This window comes from Lutra lutra, chromosome 9 (assembly GCF_902655055.1).
Source record: "Lutra lutra chromosome 9, mLutLut1.2, whole genome shotgun sequence".
Taxonomy (NCBI): Eukaryota; Metazoa; Chordata; class Mammalia; order Carnivora; family Mustelidae; genus Lutra; species Lutra lutra.
In genome coordinates, this window is record NC_062286.1 from 50325585 (window position 1) to 50347979 (window position 22395).

At 48.4% G+C, this 22395-nt stretch overlaps 1 protein-coding gene across 7 annotated transcripts in view; it reads left to right on the plus strand.

Annotated features, from left to right (window-relative positions):
• The window catches only part of SLC4A5 (solute carrier family 4 member 5), a 107546-nt gene that overhangs the window by 30796 nt on the left and 54355 nt on the right, over nt 1–22395 (plus strand). For 6 of the 7 annotated variants that reach the window (XM_047745378.1, XM_047745383.1, XM_047745382.1 and 3 more), the window contains one exon: nt 11834–11963. In XM_047745378.1, coding sequence (XP_047601334.1) covers nt 11834–11963 — 130 coding nt within the window. Of the gene's footprint in view, nt 1–6721; nt 7218–11833; nt 11964–22395 lie in introns of those variants that run through there. The other variant, XM_047745384.1, reaches the window with a different exon arrangement.

Below are 22395 nucleotides of genomic sequence, written 5' to 3' on the forward strand. Positions count from 1 at the left end.
GACTTGGAGACCTCTGCTCTGAGCTACCCCAAGCTGTTTTCATGGCTTAATTATTTTCCTCATTTCCAAATTCTTAGGGGCCATATAGCTCTTGTCCTAACCACAAACATGACTTGGCAGGAGCCACTGTGCTCCATAAACTGAATTCCACATCACATTACCTCCACCCTCTTTCCTCACCTGAGCTTGAAGGAACAGTACAGAATTGTCTAGGCACTGGCATGGTGGCTTGCAGACCCCTGGAAAGCTCTCTCCCAGGCCAGCAAATCCCCTGAGGCCTTCTGCTGCTGCTGCAGAAATCAGTTTTGGGTTAATTAAAAATCAGTCTTTTGTTCCTTCCTGTGGAAAGAAAAGTATCAATTTTAAGAGAAGTGAAAAGACCCGAATCCTGAGAGCCCAACTATGACATTTTATTCTTTTGAGAATTTGCTATTTCTAGGGACATGATTTCAACTCAGCATATCCTAAATCTGCCCAATAAATTGTATTTGATTGGTCTCTATTATATATTTCCCCTGTCTTAAGCAAGGCAAAATTAGTTATTTTACTGTCTAAACCTTCAAAGGAATGTCAGAGGCATTGACTGTGTCTCAGCGTCCCTGTAGGAAGAGATCTGACTCAGGCTCCCAAAGGCCACCTTAGTCACCCACAATCTTGCAGCTGTCCTGAACAACTGCTCTCCTTGGCACCAAGTCTACCAAGTCCTGTGGCTTTTCTAGAGTAAACGTGTCTAAGTGGGAGATGGGTTGATGGAAATCCTTTGGCGCTGTCTAGCATAAGAGATGAGCGCTGATGAAACCACGCATGTGCGCACGGACCAGCTCAGGGCTGGGAACATCAGAGACCCAAAGGAGAGCCAGCCTGTTGGGAAGAGTTCCTGCTCTCCATGTTAGATCTGAATGCCTCATCCTCCCCTTCTGAGGCATTCTCCTATAACCCCACCACCTCCCCCACATTTAGGGATGAGGTCCTCTTGTAAAATTGAGTATGCTGGGACACTCCTGAGGCAGAGAAGAAACAAATAACATGGTAGGTGTGTGGTAGACACTTAATAGATGTTGGCTCAACTAATACACATTAACCCAATATGAGAGTGAGGATCCCAGATCCTCAGATCTTTTCCTTCTGCAAGAGGATATTGGTTTGGTTTGGCTATGTTCATTGGCATCAAGGGCTTATGAGATCCTTCTGGTGGGAGGGGTGTGAAAAATCATTAAGATCTTCTACTCACTAAACTCTGGGGTCACTAAAAGATCAAAACTGCCTCAAGATGAGCAGTAAAGGAGAGAAAGGCTGTTTTCCAACCAGGCATTTAAGCCTCATATTGAGCCTCATTCCAAGGCCTTAGGATCAAGGATATATTTCCTGTGGCCTTCCATTCTCATTTCTGATGAGGAAGGAGCAAGGGTTGGGACAGAACACATATTTGTCTCTAAAGCATCTCCTCCATGAAGGGTTCCTGAAACAGGCAATTTCCAGCATAGGTGCAACGACAGTTGGGGTTCTTTTAGACTTTGAAGCTTTGAAACGGGATAAGCTTCCTTGCCTTTGTGTGCCTATAAATTTGTGTCTTGGAAGGATACAACTTGGAGAGAGAAGGGGGAAAGGAAGACAGAAAAGGAGAAAGAATGAGGATCATTCTAGACCTTATATGCCCCCTTTGGGGTGAGGGGCAGGCAGGAAAGCAAATTAAAATGTATTTCCCAAAAGAATCATGTATTTTCTCTCTCTTCTTGTCCTTTGACACTTTAAAACCTGGATCTCCTGGAATTATCAACATATACAACATTCCCTCGCCAGCCATGAGGGCTATTCTAAAAACAAACAAAAAATCCCATTAGAAGAGAATCCTGAGTTAGTGACCTTAAGACCTTGAGGGGTAATTGGGGTTGAGAGTCCAAGTTTGCAAGTGAACCAGTGAAAGTCCTAATAAATGGAAAGTTTTCATAAACCATGCACCAGCCAAGTTTACCTTATTCCTGGAGAATTAACTAGAGTGGACTCCAGTCTCTCTGGCCTCATCCTAGGGGACACCCATGTCTTTGCTGAAATTGCTGTGCATTCCCAGGAGCTGTTAATCTCAGCCTCACCCTGGCTCCAAGTCTTTTCCCTGTGTTTTATATATGTTTATATATGTTTATATATATATACATATATATATCTTATATATATATGTGTGTGTGTGTGTATATATATATATATATTTTTTTTTTTTTTTAAAGATTTAATTTGTTTGACACAGAGAGCACAAGCAGGGGTGAGAGGCAGAGGGAGAGGGAGAAGCACACTTCCTGCTGAGCAGGGAGACCGACGTAGGGTTCAATCCCAGGACCCTGGGATCATGACTGGGGTGAAGGCAGACGCTTAACTGACTGAGCCATCCAGGGTCCCCATCTCCCTGTGTTTCATGTCCTATACCTGTCCTCTGCCTTCACCTCCTGGCCAGCTCAGGCACGGAGTTCAGACCTTCTTTGGTTTCCCCAGAATTGGTCGCATATAGCATACATGTTGAGTGGCAGGCTTTGCCAGAGGTTCAGAACTAAGTTTAATGTCGTAGAGATACATAATTTTTAAAACGAGATACTAGATATCCCTGTTCTTAAAAATCCTCTGGCCATGGGAAATTTCCCACTGGGCATTTTTCTCTGCAGTTCCAGCCTCCTACTATATTTTGGTACCATATCTGCCCAGCCCCTGTCCCCTCCTAAGTTCCCTCACATCTCCTTGCTTTCAGCTAAGTCCCCTCCTCACTCTCTCTCTCACACATACACACACACACACACACACACACACACACACACATGCACCCAGTCCCCTCACTTTTCAGTCACAGCAATTTCTCTTCCTGCCCCTCCTTGGCTCAGGGCCCATTTTCGCACAGCTGAGACCACATAGTGGGTTAACCTAAACACAAAGACCATCTTCAGCAGCCTCAAAGACCTGAAAGAGGCTTGACGCTTCCTTCTCCCTTTCTTTCTCCCCTCCAGCCTCTGCAGGCCAGGTCAGGATTCCCTGTGTGACTTGGGCCCCCCATCCCTGATGGCGTAATCAGGAGAAGCGGCAATTGTCTGCTTTGATTTTAAATAACAATTTCTTCACTTAACTGCCTTTATAGTCACTAAAACAAAACAATAAAACCAACATGCTAGTTGAAGACAATGGGTAACATCTCACACACCTTAAATGTTGAATAATGGATATGATACAATCAATTGCTTCTTACTATTTTGGCTCCCCAGAAATATCAGAATCTCCTTGTAAAGGGTTCCAGGCAGATGAGTGTCATTGTTCTTTTTTCTCTGTGGGGTCTCCTGCAAATGCTCAAAGTCCAATTTCCTATTGAGGTTGATGCTCTTTCCAGGGAAGGCAGAGGGATTTCTTATTTGAATTTGGGTGAGTGTCCCACTTGCCTGACAAACCAAGATCTTCCAGGCTTCGTTCCATCCCTGAGCCTGTAGCGAAGCCAGCAGTGCATTTGCCAGGCTCTGCTGGTCCTCTGTCCTCAGATGCAGCTCTGCCCTCGGTCAGGGCCACGGCCAAGGTTTCTTTTCCTTGTCCTTCCTTCTTGTCTTGCTTTTGGCCTGCTCCACCATTGCTTTACTCCCCCTCTTTTACTGATGCCCCATTCTTCCTTATGCTAACTATTCTTACTGCCATGACTCAACATTCTTTATAACTCTCACACTTGCGGTTCTTAAGAGGGTACACAGAAGAAAATTTCCATACCCTAGAATTTCATAAAAGGGGCACTCATGATTAAGAAGGTAATTTGATCACAAGTATTAGAAACCTATCTGAGCTAGCTTGGGCAAGGAGGGAATGTGTGTGTGTGTGTGTGTGTGTGTGTGCGCACATGCAAGTGCACATGTAGGTGGGTGTGAGTTGATGTTATAAGACCAAAGAAGCCTCTCATGATCCCAAAGCAGAATAAACAGCCAGGCTCAGTGAATGGATCCCCTCTCCAGAATGGGTGGCCTCTTCCTCTGCCTTTCCGGTAGGTCTGCTCCATTTGCCTCCTTCTGTAGCCTTTTCTGCATCTTCTGTGCCCTTGTCTTCCAGTTTACATGCTGTCTCTCCCAGAGACCAGCAGGAAAGGCCCCAGCTGTCTTAGAGACCCAATTCAAAGTTTCCAGGCTTGGATCAGATGTCCAATGAACTCTTCGTGGTCTGATTACCTGTAGCCAAGGGGCAGGGGTCATACGTTACACTGACACACACAGCTGCCAGAGGTTCATCCTTTTGGGTAGGGCTATGGGCTGGGCTGACATCCCTAAAATTCCCCACGACAGGAGGAATTCCTGTAAACACATATGGGGGAAGATTCTCTTGCTCTTCTTTCAGCACATTTGGAGTTCGGGGACAGCTTCCTAGAAAAAGAACTCTTGTCCATGAAATTGGGACTTGGGGCCTTCACATCGCCTCTCGAGACCCACCTCACACAATGACCTCAGAACTCTAAGTCAGTCTCCAACTCCCCAGTATTCAATGGCCTTGAGCTACCCAAAGTCCCCACCCAGCTCCACCCCCCAGCAGCATTTCCTTGTCCTGGGCTCCTTTCTTGCCAAGGCTAATCCCAGCTGATACGCTCATGAGTGTTAATCACTGAAATTCATTCACCCAGCAAATATTTATTGAGTGCCCATGCTGTGTGAACTCTGTGCTGGGGGCCAGCAGCATGATTTGAGCAAGGCAGATGCCACCCTCGCAAAGCTGGCTATCTAGAGATGCACGTGGAGTCCAAGGGAGAGAGGGCAGGAACCTGTGAAAGGGCTCGTCCAGAGCGCAGGGCCCCAGGACCAACATCCTGACTGTCCGAAATGCCTTCCAGGTCTTTCCTAGGGGGTGAAGTCTTGCTGGTTTGTAGTCCACTAGATCATTTTGTGCTTTGCTCATCCAATGACTAGACAGTCCCCACTCAGTAAAAGCACAATTCTGCTTGTTTCTTTTATTGTGTTTCCTGAAGCTGGCTCCTGCACTGTTAGGTTTCTCCCAGCAACTGCCGGTGGAGTCCAGTCCTCTAGCCGTCACTATGTGACTCTCAGCTGTGTGCTATCAACCACAGGGGCTATTACCTGTGGCATTTCTCATTATGGGGATTAACTTCTGATGTGCTGCCTGCACATGGGGCCCACAGGGCATTAGTCACCCTGATCTGGGAGCCCAGCATGTGGTGTGCTAAACCTTCTGTGAGCGGGGGGAGGGGCAGAGAGAGTGGAAGGGCCGTGGGCTGGAAGGTAGGGAGGTAGCATGGGAGCAGTGTGGGCATTTAGAGGCTGAAAAGGACTGAGCCCTTGCAATGTTTAAAAAGGCCAGGCTTATGACTGGTAACAAGGGAGAAAGGCATCAGACCCGTTGGCAACAACAGCAGTAGCCAGAGCATTTATTGGGTGACTGGTGTATACCAAGCACTCTGCCATCCAAATCACATATATTACCTCACTTAATGCCCACTGGAGTCTAGCGTGGTGTGATTAGCCCCACTTTATAGAGGGGGGAAATTAAGACTCTGAGAGACTCATGCTTTGCCAACATCCTACTGCTTATAATTAGCAGAGTCAGGTGTTAAACCCAGGTCTGGGCTCTTAAAGCACCACAGGAATAAAGAGAATTCTCTGGCCTCCTTGGTGATATTTTTGGGTGTTTCTGTGGTATTTCGGGGTCACTGCCAGCCCCTGACCTGGTGTGGTGTATAGTAGCTATCTAACGGCACTCAGGAGGAGAAAGGCCGACTTCAGGCACACTGTAGTGTGACCTGTAGAGCCTGAGCCCCTGGGGAAGTGCCTGTCTCCTCCATGTCCTGTCCTGCTGGAGAGTCCACCATGGCAGAAACTCCTGGATGGTGTTGTTTGCTGGGAGCCCAGCACCTAAACCTACACCCCTGACCTTCTGCTACTGTTTCCTCAACCTGAAAGCCGGCATCCTTGATTCTTGAGCCTCAGGTATGAAGATGTGATGAGTGGGGCCAGCCGCGGTGAGCAGTGTGGCATGGAGGACGTCAGCTGACTTTGCTCTCCTCTGGGGTCTCCTAATTTGGGGCCTGGTGGGGCCTTTTGTGGTGTAAACTGGGTTTCCAGTTTCTCATCTGTGAAGTAAAGGGCTTGGATTCAACAGCAGCTAAGCTCCCTCCTGGCCCTGAGACTTAGAGAATTCAGGGCTCAGCGCCCCTTGGAGCAGCAGCCGCCCAGTGACCTCTAATCAACCTTGGCACATTCTAAGTACTCAGTAAGCACTTGTTGAACCGAACCCAGGAGATTAGAAGTTTCTCAGCAGAGCAAAATAATTCCGCAGTGGGGTTCGCCACACACCCTCGAGTGACCAGTTCCCACTGTCCGCGGGCACCCGGGAACCACCCCGCTCCCAGTGATGGCATTTGGCACTCCGACTGGAAGTGGCTGAAGAGGTGGAGGACAGGGAATCTGGGTTTGGAGTTGGGGCAAAGAGAAACCAGGTGCATGGAACTTTATTGACCAAGTGTGATTGCTTTGAAACTCGAGACCCCACAGCAACCCTCCCGGGGGGCTGCGTGGCTGGTGAGAGAACAGCAGCCTTGGCAGCCGCTCTTGGGCCAGCTCACCTGTGGTCAAGGCTCTTAAGGAGGCCCCGGGGAGTCTCCCGGCAAACCCCAGCCCTGCCTTTATAAAGGGGCCTGAGGAGAAGCCCCGGGCTCTCCTGGAGCCCTCATGGGGGAGGGGGCCCGGGGCAGTTCCGAGCGCACTCTCACAGGCCCACCGCTGCCACCGCCACCGCCCCTGCCGCTGGGGAGCCCCCGCCGCCTGCGTGAGCCGCTGCGGCGCCGCTGAGCCCTCCTCTCTCCAGAGCGCTTGAGGACCCCCGCCCCTCACACTGCTCCCTCTCACATTCTCTCTCTCTCACACCCGCCGTAGCTTGAATTCGCCCTCAGTACAGTCTTTCTCTCTTACACACGATCTCTGATCTCTGTCACACTTACTGCAGCTCTTTCCTCTCCCGCATACACCTCCCCAGTCTTTCCCCCTTCCTTCCCTGTCTCTCTCTCTTTCTCTCTCTCTCTCTCTCTCCCTCTTCTCTCCGGACGCCTCCCCTGGTGCTTAACTGGAAACAAAACTGAGTTTGTTGTGAGCCGCTCGGGCAGAGGACGTTTGGAGACAGTGGCCAGGGTGCCAGCAGCAGAAGCAGGCTGGGGCCAGAGGCAGTGCCAACAGCCGGAGACCCCAGCGCTCAGCCGTCCCAGGGAGCAGGTAATGCCCCACTCAGGGCTGCTTCAGGCATCCTGCTCTCTGCCCCATCTCAACTCCCTATGACTGTTGCATCTGTTTGTCTTCTTACCTGGCCTTGAAGGGGAAGGGGAATTCCAGACCTAGGGAGCAGCAGGCATGAGGAGTGAGGTGCCCTCCTCTCCAGAGAGCTGTCTGTGGTCTGATGTGGCTGGGGTCTGGGCTATCTGGGATTGTGGGATGGCTGGGGTCTGGGGTGTCTGGGGTCAGGGATGGCTGGGGCCAAGGATATCTGGGGTTAAGGGTGACTGGTCTCTAGGACATCTGGCTGAGGAACATAGTAGAACCTAAAAAGGCAGGAAAGAGCCAGATCACAAGGGATGTTTTCAGCCATGTCCTAGACCCTAGGCTGTAGGTAATACAGAGCCTGTTAAGGGTTTTTAACCTAGAAAGTAACCTCATCAAGTCTACATTTTAAGAGGGTAGTTTTTGAATTCTGATTCTATGGAGAATTGGTGTGTCCTCTCAGAATCAGAGTCTTCGTCTTCTCCCAATCTAAAGAAAAAATAAGGTTATTTGTTCAATTGCTAGTTTTTCTTCTATAAAATTTCCTTAACTCTTGAGGTTTGCTAGCAAGCATCAGCAGTCAATAACCCAATGAAAAGACTATGTTTAAAGTAATAGAAAAATTCAGAAGTAAAATTCCTTTAAGTAAATGAGGTAGATTGAGCCATATACAGACAAAGTAATAGTATTTTCTGAGAGTAAATTATTTCTAACCCATATATGCAAAATATTTTATGGTGCTGCCCAAGCAGCACCATGACTCCCAGGAGTGTGTCATGTGAACATGTCTGAAATGTTTTAAAAGCAAACTTTGCTGCCACATAGGGAGTAGGGGTGGATTATGCAACCAAAGGCAGAAGCAGAAGGAGGCTCTCGTGGTGATAGGAACAGGAAACAATGAGAACCTGAACTAAGATGGTGGCCGTGGGTAAGAAAAGAAGGAGAGAGCTGAAAAGTATTTAGGAAGCAAGGGAAAGAAGTTAGTGTCTGGACATGAATGTCCAGAGAGAGCAAAAGGCTTCAGGAGTGAGTCCAATATTTCTCACCTGGATGACTGGATAGCTAGCATGGCTATCATTCAAAACAGAGAAGGGCAGGGTTGGGGTGTTGGAATAAGGAAAGTGGTTTGAGTATATTGAGGTTGGCTTTTGAAGGCTGCAGAACTCCCAGATGGAGTAATCCAGTTGACTGCTGGAAATGCTCAATGCAAGCAGAGTCTGGAGACCTGGGGGGCCTCATCTATAGGGTGACACCATAAAGAACACAAGATGGTATAGAGTTTAGAAAGAGAGAAGAGATGAAGGCCAAGGAGAGATCTTGGGAAAGATGAAGATTTAAGTAAGACAGGCAAGAGGGGCCAGGGAAAAATACTGAGGAGCCCTCAAAGAGATAGGACAAAAATATCAAGAACGTTCTTTGTTATGAGAACCAAGAGTGTAGCATGTCTGTCCAGAGGGAGCAGTCACCACCACTGATGACCCAAAGAGCTAAACCAGACCTGTTGGTTTGCTTGGTTTTATTAACTAATTGGTTTGAGAATAAGATAGCAAAAGTGATCTCAGGGCATGGTTGTAAACTCAGGTGTGTAACATAAATGAGATTAGCAGGGTAGAGGAGGGAGCATTTTAGCAAATTAAAATGCATTTGCCCATGACACTTTGTGTGAACTGTATTCAAATAAAAGGACTTTTATTTTTTTTTAAAGATTTTATTTATTTATTTGAGAGAGAGAGAGTGAGAGAGAGCATGAGCGAGGAGAAGGTCAGAGGGAGAAGCAGACTCCCCATGGAGCTGGGAGCCCAATGTGGGACTCGATCCCGGGACTCCGGGATCATGACCTGAGCCGAAGGCAGTCCAACCAACTGAGCCACCCAGGCGTCCCGAAATAAAAGGACTTTTATTACCCACCTGAAGAAAGCAGCTGTCACTCAGACTTAGTTGATCGGTGCCAAGCAGGAATATAGGCACAGTCCTCTCAGAGCATCTGAATTTTCAAGAGAAGTCAGAAATCTGGATTCTTAAATGAAATCTCACAATTCTATATGTTAGCAACTATTTCAAAAACTTTCATACTCTGTGAGGGCTAAATTAAACATATCTTTGAGCGGCCAGTTTGAAATCTCTGTCACTTAGAGAGGTGGTGCTGAACCAGTTGCAGCAGGTTGGAAAGTGATTGGGTAAGGAGGAAGTGGAGACCTCTCCTTCAAGAAGTTGGAGAGAAAGGAGAGCAGGAGAGCATGGAAGGCAGGTAGAGTCAGGGGAGAGTGTTCTAGGGTAAGAAGAACTGTTTATAGGCTGGGAGGAAAAGAGTGGAGAAACGAAGTTGAAAACCAAGGTGAAAAAAGGATAGTTGATAAAATAACGGTCCAGCAGAAGAGAATAAATGTGGCCAGAGATTAAGCCGGAGGAAGGACTCCATTGTTCAAAGTGACTACAAAAGTGGTAAGGGTACAGACGAACTAGAAGGGAGAGAGCAATGGATTTCACATCTTGAGGCCTTTATTTCCTTGGCGAGGTGGGTAAGAGAGGGATCAAGAGGCTTGAAGAGAGGAGCAAGGGTATGAATGGCATCGAGGGACACGGGACACGCCGCTGACAAGGATGAGTGGGAGGTGGCTGCACTTCTGAGACCTGCTGAGGGTGGAAACCCTCCATTTGCACAGCTGGATGGTTTTCTCCAGCAGGGCTCATGAGCCTGGGTGCTGGGGTTAGTGGTGAAGGGGGATTAGCACCTGTTACACTGCAGGACCTTGTCGTGGGTCTTATTCTCCTTAACTGACCTATCTCCTTGCTTCTCTCAACAACCCTGCTCATTCAGACTGAACACCTATAAGCAAGTGGCAGCTCTTGGATTCATACCCATGTGTAGCTGGATTGCAAACCCATTGTGTGCCTTATCTCCACCATACCACAGTATCACGCTGCCTCTCCCTGTCTCCCAGGATGTTCCTGTGGAGGTGAAGACTGGGCCAATGAATTCTTGTTTGGGCATCGGTTGCCATGTTTTACTGGGAAGTCAAGAGTCGGGAGTATGATGACAAAGTAGTTGAAAATTGACCACTGGGAATCCATGGAGAAATAAGTGAGGGCCAGTGGGGATGACGAATTGAGGGGACAGAGGGGCTTGGGGGAAGGGGAAGAGTTGATGAAGCCCAGGAGACAATCAATGAGAGACTAAACTGGGGCAGAAGCAAAGGGATTGGTGAAGAGGGAAATATTCTTGAAAACTTTCAAAAGGGGGTGGAGGTGAGAAAAAGTGGTTGAGGTGAAGATGACTCCAGGGTATCTAGCCTGTACAGTTGGGTGGACAGCCATGCCTTTAACCGAGGCTTTCCACATCAAGTACTGTCTCTCTTGTCTTGCTCTAGACACAAGGGCCAGCACATTCTCACTTCAAAGTCTTTGAAACACTCAGAGCACTCTTTTTACAGAGATGCAGAAGTGGTACATTCTCTTCTTCCAAGTCACAATGTAAACATATTTCTCAGAGGGATCTTTCTTAGCCAATCTTTCTAATGTAGTTCTCTGTTGCTTTATTTTCTCTTTTTTTTTTTTTCAGGACGCTTATCAGTACCTGAAATGATTATTTATGCTTTTAACTGTTTTTGTCTGTTTCTACCACTAGAACAGACATTCAAGAGGGATATATGGGATATATGGGCCTTTATCCAAGCTTTGTTTTCCAACACCTGGAACAATGCCTGGCACATAGTTAACTTTCATGAAATACTGAGTAAGAGAAAGGAAAGAAAAGGGATGCCCGGGTGGCTCAGTTGGTTAGGCGTCAGCCTTCAGCTCAGGTCATGACCCCAGGGTCCTGGAATTGAGGCCCTCATCTGACTCCCTGCTCAGCAGGGAGCTTGCTTCTCCCTCTGTGTGCTGTTCTTCCTGCTTGTGCTCTCTCTCTCTCTCTCTCTGTTAAATAAATAAATAAATAAAATCTTTTTTTTTTTAAAGGGAAGGGGGAGGAAAGAAGGGGGGGGAGGCAGGATGGGGAGCATATTTGGGAAAGGGTACATGTTCAGTGTTGGAAGGTACCTGAGAAACAGCCAGGAGGTGACATGCAGTGGGGAGTTGGGAAGCAGAGTGGGAGCTCAGGAATAGGTTGTTACTGTGCCCAAGAAGGAGGTGGGCTCCTGCTGCACACAGGTACAAGTACGTCCTGTCACAGGCTGACCGGCCCTTTAAGGCCAACACTGGGAGTTGACTGGTTTGGGATCCAGTGGGAAGAGGGGTCCTTCTGGGTTTTTTATGCTGAAGTTGGGTCAGAGTTTTTCTCACTTCTCACTTTTCTATTTTCCACCCTTGCTGCTGCCCAGCTTTGGCCATTTTCTATCCTTCTTTCTTGTCATCTGACTCCCAGACCCTGGAGTCTGAATGTAGATTAAATCAGGTCATCCCCTTTATCTCAAAGAATCTCACCCACATCCAACCCACAGAGGTATGAAGACTTAGTTTTACTAAATTAGGAAATACTTCTCCCTTGAGCCTGGCTCCTGCTCCATTTCAGTTGGCCTTGCAGCACTTAGCCTCCTCTGGGCCCTTCAGAAGACCCTGCTGTCCTCTTTTTGCAGGGTCTCCAGCTGCTGAGCAGCTCCAGGACATCCTGGGGGAGGAAGATGAGGCTCCCAACCCCACCCTCTTCACGGAGATGGACACCCTGCAGCACGACGGAGACCAGATGGAGTGGAAGGAGTCAGCCAGGTGAGGCAGAGCCCCAGGGGAAGGGAGAAGGCGTCTTCCCACTGCAGTCTGCCTGGGGCCCAGGCTGAGCTGAACTCCTGGTGGGAAGGACCACTGACCACTGGCGTCTTGCACCTTGTATCCTGCTGGGGCACTCCCTGAGCCCTGAAGACCTCCATGTCGGCCTTCCTTGGTGTCCAGAACTGGGCTGGACACTAATAAGCAAACAGATACTTATCACTTTGTCTTTATTCTCAAATTAAAACCCAAGTGGGAAAGTAGAACAGATACCCATGAGGCCATGAGAGAATAATAAAAGGACATATGTACTTTCCTATCAAATGGTTCAAACTAAATGCTATAGTTTGAGGGAAAGGAGAAGGGAAAGCCCCAAGGGGGCTGGGGTAGGCAGGTAGGACTTCCTAGAGGAAGAAAAACGTTTGTCATGAAAAATCCAGGTGCGGAGGTCTGGTGGACCTCTGAAGAAAAGAGACTCAGTACTGAGTTTGGGGTGGGACAAGCAGAGTGGAGCTCTGGAGGCTCCACTCTGTGGAGGGGTTGGGACAGAGGAAGTGACTATGTATACAGGGGTAGTAGAAGGAGAAGAGGCAGAAGGCTGTTGGGGAACAACGTGGTGAAGACATGTAGACAGGGGCGGCTTGGAGTAAGGAGTAGTGCTGACCATACCCAGTGCCTGGGATAGGGATGCTTTCTAACTGGACTGGCCAGCAACACCAAATGCTGCTAAGAGTCTAAGGAAAAGGTAGGCTATGGTAGGAGGCAGCAGGAAGGGCTGCTCCTGGGTAGGAGCTTGAGAAAGGCCAAAAAGTGGGCCATACCTATGTTTCTTTCTTTTTTTTTTTTTTTTTTTTTTAGTGTGCCCCTCACCCCCAAGAAATTTTTAATTTAAATTTAACTTTATTAAATTAGTATTTATTTCTCAGAGGAATTAAATACTAAAGAACATGTTTTAAGTCAGGTTGGCTTGAACTTTGGAATGCCATAAACCATGGTAATACCTAAAACTTTTCGTTCCCCAAGACCCCTTTGGGGCTGCTATTGCCCCAGTTGAGAATGCCTGTGTCCAGGACTGGCTGGGCCTGGAGGCCACAAGGATGCCCAGATCCTGGCAGCTGCTCCATCCATGGCCTGGGCTCTTCCATCACCCACCAACCTCACTTACCTGGTCAGTTGCTCTGTAGAGTGAGGAAGAGCAGGTTTGGACATCCCCAAGCCGCCTCCTTCAAATCTCTCCTAGAAGAAAGGCCACTGGGTGGACTACCAGATCCCTGCAGGCCTCCAGGAGCAAATGAATTCTAGCCTCACGGGGTGCCCCAGTCCCTGTCTGGAAGCCCTGGAGCCTTTATTTATGAGCCATTCAGCAAGCCCTTACTATATGCTCAAGAGTTTACAGGCTCATCTTATGCAAGCTGCACAATGACCGTGAGGAAGTGGGAGCTAGATTATCCCCATTTTATAGATGAAGATACTGAGGTTTAGAGGGGGAAATAGCTTGCAAGGCTCAGAGTGTGCAGGCTGCTGAGTCTGAGTTCTAGATTGGGTCTGTCTGACCCCAGCTTGAGGGCTTATGCACTTTGCCATGTTTCCCCATTTTCTCAGCTAACTTCTCCCCTTCCCCCAACTTCCAGGGGCTCTGTTTGAGTTTCCGTGGGAATACATGAGTCTAGAGGCAATTTCACTGGGATGGGAGATAAATGGAGATAGCCACAGAGACCAGGGCATCTATTCAGGGCTGAGAAGAGAGGGGAGAACATTTTACATGACCAGAGCCCAGTCTGGGCTATGGCGGCTTCTGAGAAGCTAGTGCTGCTCTTCCCTTTCTTGTCCAAGGTGGGCCGATAGAAGGAACATTGAGAGGGGCCTTCTCAGAGACCCCTAAGAAGAGCATTTTCTCTCTGCTGGGCAAGATCTGCATCCAGGACCACCCCTGGCAACAAATGCCAGGACCAGACCTTCCATGAGGACCTATCATGCTGGCCCACAGAACCCTTGCTAGGAATGCGTCTGGGCCCTCAGAGACCCGATTGTCACCATAGACAAAATACTGTTTCTGGTCTGAGCACAGATCCATAGTGCCTTCTGCACTGTAGACCCTGTAATGAAACTGGTAAACTGTAGGAGATGATGTTTGTAGAAGCAAGCTCCTCCTGAAATAGAAAGGAGTCTGATCCTTAACCATCTACAAGCTGTTGGGTTTCCCTGTGAGGTAGGCTTTCTGAGGACAGCATCTGTGGTGATCCTGGAAGGGTCCTCAGTGGACCTCAAACCAACAGTGAGAGGAAAATGATGACTAGGGGCGCCTGGGGTCTCAGTCAGTTAAGCGTTTGCCTTCAGCTCAGGTCAGGAATCGAATCCTACATCATCAAACTCCTTGCTCAGTGGGGAACCTGCTTCTCCCTCTGCCTGCTGCTCCCCCTGCTTGTGTTCTCTCTCTCTCTCTCTCTCTCTCTCTGACAAGTAAGTAATTAAAATCTTAAAAAAAAAAAAAAAAGTGATGACTAGAAGTTAAAATGGCTGAACCCAATTCCAGGCAGATGTGAGGGGGAAGCAGCTTGGGGGCCAACTTGGGGGCTGGAAACAGTGGGAGGAGAGGAGCTCAGACCTCCCTACCTGGAGCCCCCTTTCTCTACCTAGCCTTCTTTAATCTTTTGTCCAGCCAGCCACATCAGGTTTTCACCTCACTGTTGGAGGTTTGACCAATAAGGCTGTAGAGAGGTCAGAGGAAGGGCTTGACCATTGGCCAACAAGTCCACCTTGGCCTGGACGCTTGTGCTGGAGACTCCTCTGAGCCAACTGCAACAGTAGAGGTGCTTGGGGCCAGGCCACACCCCCACAAAAGAATGGGAAGCATTTCCCTCAGCTGACAGGCTATGAGATCTACTCTGGGAAGCCAGAGGTCTTAGAAGTTTCCAGAATCCAAGAATCTGCAAATCCTAGGGGGTCCTGGCCTCCTTGGGGTAATGGGAGAAAATGATGGTGGTGTGGGGGCTGGATAACCCCTCACACAGACACTCAAGCCCTAGGAGGGTTGTAGGCCTATACCCACATCAAAGGAATAGAGGAGGGGACCCTTTAATAAAAGCATTTAATTTGCTGCAGGAGTGTTTGCTTTATTGAGTTAGGAGATTAACACAGAGTGAAAATCTCAAATCCGCAAGGAATTTTCCCTGGTGGTGCTTTGTTGGGGGTTATTAGTTTGGGGGATGTTTTGAGCCCTTGGAGAAGGAGTCACCCCTGGACGGATTTAAATGGCTTTTTGAGCTCCACTGAATCCTTACCCCTGTGCGCATAATGGGGACTGTGTGTGCAGGCGTCACTTCTGATGTGATCAATGCTGGTAGGTCAGGCTGTTAATAAGATAGATTTTTACTAACTCTGTCTCTTCAGCATTCCCGGGAGGAAAATGAAGCTGGCTGTTGGCTGATCCTGACCTTGCCTGAAGGGAGGGCTGGGTCAGGTGGGTGGGGGCACACAGCCCCTCACTTCCAGCAAACAACTTACCCAGAATGCTGTCCTCTCTCAGGCCCAAGTCGGCCTGGCTGCAAGGACAGCAAGAGAAGAGTGACCTGGGCTATAACCCACCCAAGTGTGGAGGGCCCTTTGGGGTTACCCAGAGATAGCCAGAGTTTAAAGTCTTCTAGGGGTGCCTGGGTGGCTCAGTGGGTTAAGCCTCTGCCTTTGGCTCAGGTCATGATCCCAGGACCCTGGGATAGAGCCCCCTGTCAGGCTCTCTGCTCAGCAGGGAGCCTGCTCCCCCCCCCACCCCCGCCACTGCCTGCCTCTCTGCCTACTTGTGATCTCTGACTGTCAAATAAATAAAATAAAATAAAATAAAGCCTTCTAAGAGTTCTGAGAGAAAATTCCAAATCCAAGCTGTCTCTGATCTCAGTTCAGAGCAGACCAAAAAGTGAACTTTGCAGAGGTTCTTTTTTATTTAAATTTAATTTTTTTTTCAGTGTTCCAAAATTCATTGTTTATGCACCACACCCAGTGCTCCATGCAATACGTGCCCTCCATAATACCCACCACCAGGCTCACCCAGTCCCCCATCCCCTCCCCTCCAAAACCCTCAATTTGTTTCTCAGAGTCCACAGTCTCTGAGGACTTCTGGTTTGTCTCCCCCTCCAATTTCCCCCAACTCACTTCTCCTCTCCATCTCCCCATGTCCTCCGTGTTTTCCTTATGTTCCACAAATAAGCGAAACCATATGATACTTCACTCTCTCTGCTTGACTTATTTCACTCAGCATAATCTCCTCCAGTCCTGTCCACGTTGATACAAACATTAGGTATTCATCCTTTCTGATTGAGGCATAATATTCCATTGTATATATGGACCACATCTTCTTTATCTATTCGTCCATTGAAGGGCATCTTGGTTCTTTCCACAGTTTGGTGACTGTGGCCATTTTGCAGAGGTTCTTTTTTTTTTTAAAGATTTTATTTATTTATTTGACAGACAGAGATCACAAGTAGTCAGAGAGGCAGGCAGAGAGAGAGAGGAAGGGAAGCAGGCACCCCACTGAGCAGAGATCCCAATGCGGGGCTTGATCCCAGGACCCTGGGATCATGACTCGAGCTGAAGGCAGAGGCTTTAACCCACTGAGCCACCCAGGCACCCCCATTTTGCAGAGATTCTTATGAGACACCTGTGCTTTAAGGACATTCCTGTGATGACCAGGAAAGGGTGGAAGGAAGGGGCAGGAAAAGTGGGTCAGCTTAGTTGGGTCAAGCCAAATCAGCATATTTTCAAAAGCATCTTCTGTGCGGGGATGCTTGTACACTCCATGTGTGATAGAGGGGAGAGTCTGAACCTTGTCTCAGCTTTAAACTGCTCCCACTTACAATCCTGTAGAATGCCTTCCTAGTATCATCTCCCTCCTTAGTCTAGGGCAGAATCCACCCTCAGCCTCTGGCCTCACTACTCCCCCAGGACCACTCTATGGATTAAAAACAGAGTAGGAAGCTGAGAGCTCTTAGCACAGAAGTCCGCAAACCTCATTCATTCGTTTAAGTATGATTTACAAAGTGTTTACTGTCTGTAAACCTGAGCCAGCTGCTGGAGATCCAAAAATGAGCACAGCAGATGCCATCCTGACTTACTTGGGCTTTCCGTCGAATGGGGCAAGAAAGTGGATAAACAGGCTTTTGAAGATGGGGTGCTGTGAAAACACAGTGTGGGGGCACCCAGCCCAGACAGTAGGGCTCAAGGAAGACAAACAGGAGCAAGAGGTGTTCATCCTAAGACCTGAAAGATAGGTCAGAGTGAGCCAGGAGAGGGTATGGAGGGGGAAAGGAGAGGGCCAGGAACCGGGAGAACAGACCCACAGATGAAGGGGCAGAAATGCCCGTGGCTAGGCTGCACAGTGTGGGGTCAGTCGTGGAGGGCCGACGCAGGCCATGTTGTGCAGCTTGAACTTGAGCTCAGTGGGAGCTCGCACTGAGGGGAAGCGGAGCAGGATGGTCTGGGAGAGGCCACTCTGGCTCTGTATAAAAGGAGGCAAGACTGGGCCTGTCAGGAGGCTGGTCCCAGTGAAAGATGGGACCCCGAACCTAGATGTTGGCAGTGGGAACAGAGAGCGGGAGTGGATTTGAGACCGATTTTTTTTTTTTGATCAGATAATTTAATATATTTTATTAAATATATTAATAATACATATTAACACACACATATATGTGTGTGTGTGTTAATATGTATATTCCTTTTAAATATACTTTATTTTTTAGAGCAGTTTTAGATTCACAAGAAATGTGGGTGGAAGGTGCAGAGTTCCCATTTTCCCCCAGCCCCTGAATGGGCAGAGCCCTCCCTGTGACGAACACACTCCATGAGAGTGGTCCATTTGTCACCGTTGGTGAGTCTGCATTGCCACACCATCACCCAGAGCCCAGAGTTGACATGAAGGTTCACTCTTGGTGTTGCACCTACTGTGGGTTTAGACATATATGTAAGAACATGTATCCATCATTATTGTATCTTACCAGTGGTTTCACTGCCCTAAACATCTTCTGTGCTCAGCTTACTCATATCACTCTCTTCCTAATCCCTGGCTGCCACTACTCTTTTTACAGGATTTGAGACCTGTCTTAACAGGGGGGATTTACAGGACTTAGTAACAGGTGGCATATGGGGGACCAGGATAGCCAGGGAGATGCCCAACTTTCCTGCTTGGCAAGTGGGTAACTTGTGGTAGCAATATAGGAAACCCAGGAGGAAGAGCAAATTCTCATTGCGTTGGGCATTTTGTTTTGTTCTGCTGGACGCTGATGATGAGTGCCCCGGCACATGTTGTGTTTGGGGAAGCTGCAGGTAGAGGTGTCCAGCAGGTCACCAAGTAGCTACGGAGGTCCGGAGCTGAGTGGAGAAGCCTAGATTTGTGCATGCTCAACATCTAGATGGGACTCAAACCCATAGAAAATGCTAAGGTTGGCCCTGAGATCGTGAAGTGAGAGAGTTCCCAGGGCAAAACCCCCAGGTCACTAACGTTTGCAGGGTGGGCAGAGGGAGTAGAACCCACCGCGGAGACTGAGAAGGAGCCACTAGAGAGGTAGGAGGGGAACAAGAGGAGTGCTGTGCCCTGGAAACCAGGGGCAGGGAGACATTCGAGATGGAAGGAGCAGCCACCAGTGGGAGAGGAACAGAAGAGTATCCATAGGATGGAGAGACAAGAGCAGTCCTCAGGGGTGACATGGGGCAGAGGGTGGAGGAGAGAGTCAGGATGACGAGGGTGGCTTCAGTGGATTGGTTCTTCCAAGATGCTTGTCTATGAAAGGTGGCAGTGAGCTTGGTCTCCCAAGGGAGGCTTTTGTTCTTTGTGAGCAGGAGTGATCTGAGCATACTGAAGGCTGATGGAAAGGGGCCAGATGAAGGATTGTGGTGTAAAGATGCGTGAGTGGGAGAGTTGCTGCTGGGTGGAGGGGACAGGGCCCTGAGCCCCCATCTGGAAGGCCCCACCCCTTCTGTGTGACAGGCCAGAAGGAAGGAGCAGAGGGCAGGGCAGCTGCAGCGAGACCTGGGGGCTCCTATCAGGGAATTAGAGAGGGCTGGTGATTGCCAGAGCCATCTCTTGTTGGACAAGGTGGTGAGTGGAAGAACAGACTGCGGGAGCTGCTGGTGTCCAGGTGGTCCTGAGGAAGGTGAGCAGCTGCAGGTCTGGGCCCTCCTTTGGCTGCCGTTGAGCCATGCATGGAGATTTGTGGTCCCATGAAAGTTTTCAAGGTTATTTGACCTTGACTAGTTGCTGGTCTGAATAGTCACAGTCTTTATCAAGCCGCTTTCATATCCAGTAGCTGACATGGTGCTTTCCTTTCCCTCCACTAGTCAAACACTGATACCTGACACTTATGCCGGGTAAGTGGGAAAAAGTGATTTTGTACGAATCAGAACTTGGATGGCAGCCCAGGTAGAAGTAGGCAATGTTCCCCCAGGCCTCCGAGGCCCTGGTTGCCTCCAGTGCTCTCACCTATGAGCAGTGTAAACACAGACCCAGGGCCTGAGCCAGGGTGTGTGTCCCCCAGGGATTTCCTGATCTCGTCTAGTCAGCACAGCTCAGGGCGGGGGCTCCCTGAGGCCTAACACCCCAGGAGGGGCCAGCTTCAGAGTGCTTGCCGACAGGTTGGGGAAGCACCAGCCCGCCCTTGGGGAGGGCCAGGCAATGACACAACGCCATCACCTGGTAGACTCAGGACAGTACGCTAGGGTTAGCTGGCTAGTGGGCCAGGAAGGCTCGCTACATGAGGAGAGAGGGCAGGAGGATTCCTGGAGGTGGCTTGACTGGCTGGCAGTTCCACAGAGCCCCAAGAGGCTGGTCAACAGGAAGGATCACCTCTCCACAACCAAGGACATCCTTGGGTGACTCCCTCAGTTGCAGTTGTCAAGAGAGGAGAGGGGGAGCCTGGGTGGCTCAGTCATTTAAGTGTCTTGCCTTGGGCTCAGGTCATTATCCCAGAGTCCTGGGTTCAAACCCTGTGTCTGGCTCCTTGCTCAGCAGGGAGCCTGCTTCTCCCTCTGCCTGCCCTTCCCCCTGATTGTACTGTCTCTCTCTGACAAATGAATAGATAAAATCTTAAAAAAAAAAAAAGTAGGGGGGAGAAAGCCTACCATCAGACCACCTTGCCTGCCAAGACACTAGTTGATTCATCCACATATACATATAAATGTAAATACGTATTTGTCTAAATCCCAATATATATATTTTTAATTTTTAAATATCTCAATAGCTGTCTGTCTATAATTTTTTATTATGGAAAGTTTCAAACACGAAAAGTAGAGAGAACAGTATAATGAACCCTCACCTATCTAATTACCCAGCTTCATCAATGATTAATATTGGATCTATCTTCACCACTTTTTTTAGTTTGCTTTTAGGAATTTTGTTTTGTTGTTTCTCTTTTGCTGCGATGTTTTAAAGAAGATCCTGCATGTTGTAAACATTTTAGTACACAACCTGATGAAATTAGACTTCTGTAAAGACAACGACGATGCCATTATAGCTCCTAACAAAACTGAGAGCCATTCCTTAATACTATATTTAGCCTACCTTCAAATGTCCCTAATTTTCTCAAAAACATTACTGTTGGTTTTTGCAACTTCAAATCAAAATAAGGTCCACAAACTGATTTTGGTGGTTATGTCTCCTATCTTGTTAGGATCAGAACTGTCCAATTCCAGAGATGCTGAAGGAATAGACCACCCTGAAAAGCCTTTGTCAGGTGTTTGTGCAAAAGGCAGGAGCCTCCCCATCTGATACACCCAGTCTCATGAGCACAGCCTAAGCTCAAGGGAGCTGGCAGGCCCTCTGTAGGATGGCCAAGGGACAGAGAAATGTCCCTGTAAATTTAGGGGCATTGTAGGCTGCAAGTAACAGAAGCACACTCAAGCTAACTTACACAAAAAGAGGGAGCATCAGCCGAATATGGGGTGGCCTCACGGTACCTGGGAATGGTCGGTCAGGCATGTCAAGGCCTGGACCCAGGAAGCCAGGCTCTTCGCTTTCTCTGTTTCTGGTCTCTGCCTGTCTCTGAGCAGTGTATTCCCTCTTCTGCCACTGTCCCTGTCCCTTCCTTTTGTCCCTGTCCTTGGCTATCCCTTAGCTTCTAAGTTTACATCTACTCTACTCAAAGGACCGTCCCACAAAGTGCATCTATTTCTTAGTCCCAATTCCTAATTCTTCAAAGAGCATCTGATTTGCCTAGCTTTGGTTGTCCCAACACTGTGACCCAAATCAGAGTTATGGGGAGCTAGAGGGAGGGCTGGGCATGGCCTAGGGAACCTATCCCCATGAATGGCAGCAGAGTAGACACCCCAAATATGTCTTTTGCACATCTGTAGTAGCAAAGATATACACTTTATGTAACCTATTCTGTAGCTGCAGTTGTGTTTCTAATGCCAAGCAGAACTTCCAGAAGTCTCCAGACCACCATGAGAATATAGGTGGGAGTTTTGCCAACCTGCCCCCTCTTGGACAAGCACTTCACTGGTCACATTCAGTCTCTGTACGTGGATAACTACTGTCACCACTCCCCTGGATCAGTTCCTATTGATCCTACCAAATCCAGGGTAGTGGAAAAGTGGAAAGTTTGGACCTTTGGAAAATTTATCTTACCCATACCTCTCTCCTTTCATTCTAAAAGTATTTTAGGGGATGTTATGTCAGGTTCTACAGGAGAATTGAAATGAGACAGGTATGAATCTGATCTCGAGATGCTTATGATCTAGTGCAGGTGTCAACAAAATTCTTGTAAGGGACAGATAATATTTTAGGCTTTCTGTTCATATAGGATCTCTTCTTCCTCTTTTTCTTCTAGTTTTCTTCCTCCTTTCTTACTACCCTTTAAAAATTTAAACACCAGGGGCGCCTGGGAGGCTCAGTCGTTAAGCGTCCGCCTTCCTCTCAGGTCATGATCCCAGGGTCCTGGGATCAAGCCCCGCATTGGGCTCCCTGCGAAGCACTAAACTGGACAATGAGAACAGTAGCAGATCTTCCTCAAGGCGCTGATTTGAGGATTAAGTGAGATAATACTTGTGAAGTTCTTAGTGTAATACCTGGTGCATAGTATGTGCCCAGTAAGCTTTAGCCACTGTTGTTATAATAAGTGCTATGTGATAAATGGCACGGGATGGGGTAGTAGTGAGAGGAAGGAGCAGTCTCTTCAAGCTGGGTCCCTGGGGAGGCTTTGTGTGGATGAAGTGACCTTTGGACAAGGGCCTGAAGAGCAGAGGTGGAAGAGAGAGTAACCAGGAAGAGAAGGGTGACTTTCCTGAGAGGTGGGGAGGAGGAGACCCTGAGGGGAACTGACAAGCTGGTAAATGACAGTCCTTTGGAGGTCATTATAAAAACCTCTGGGACACACAGACAAGTGGTCTTCAGAGAGATTTGGCTCCAGAAGCCTTTCCCTGAAGGAACCAGGTAGGAATTTGCCAGTTGCTGTGC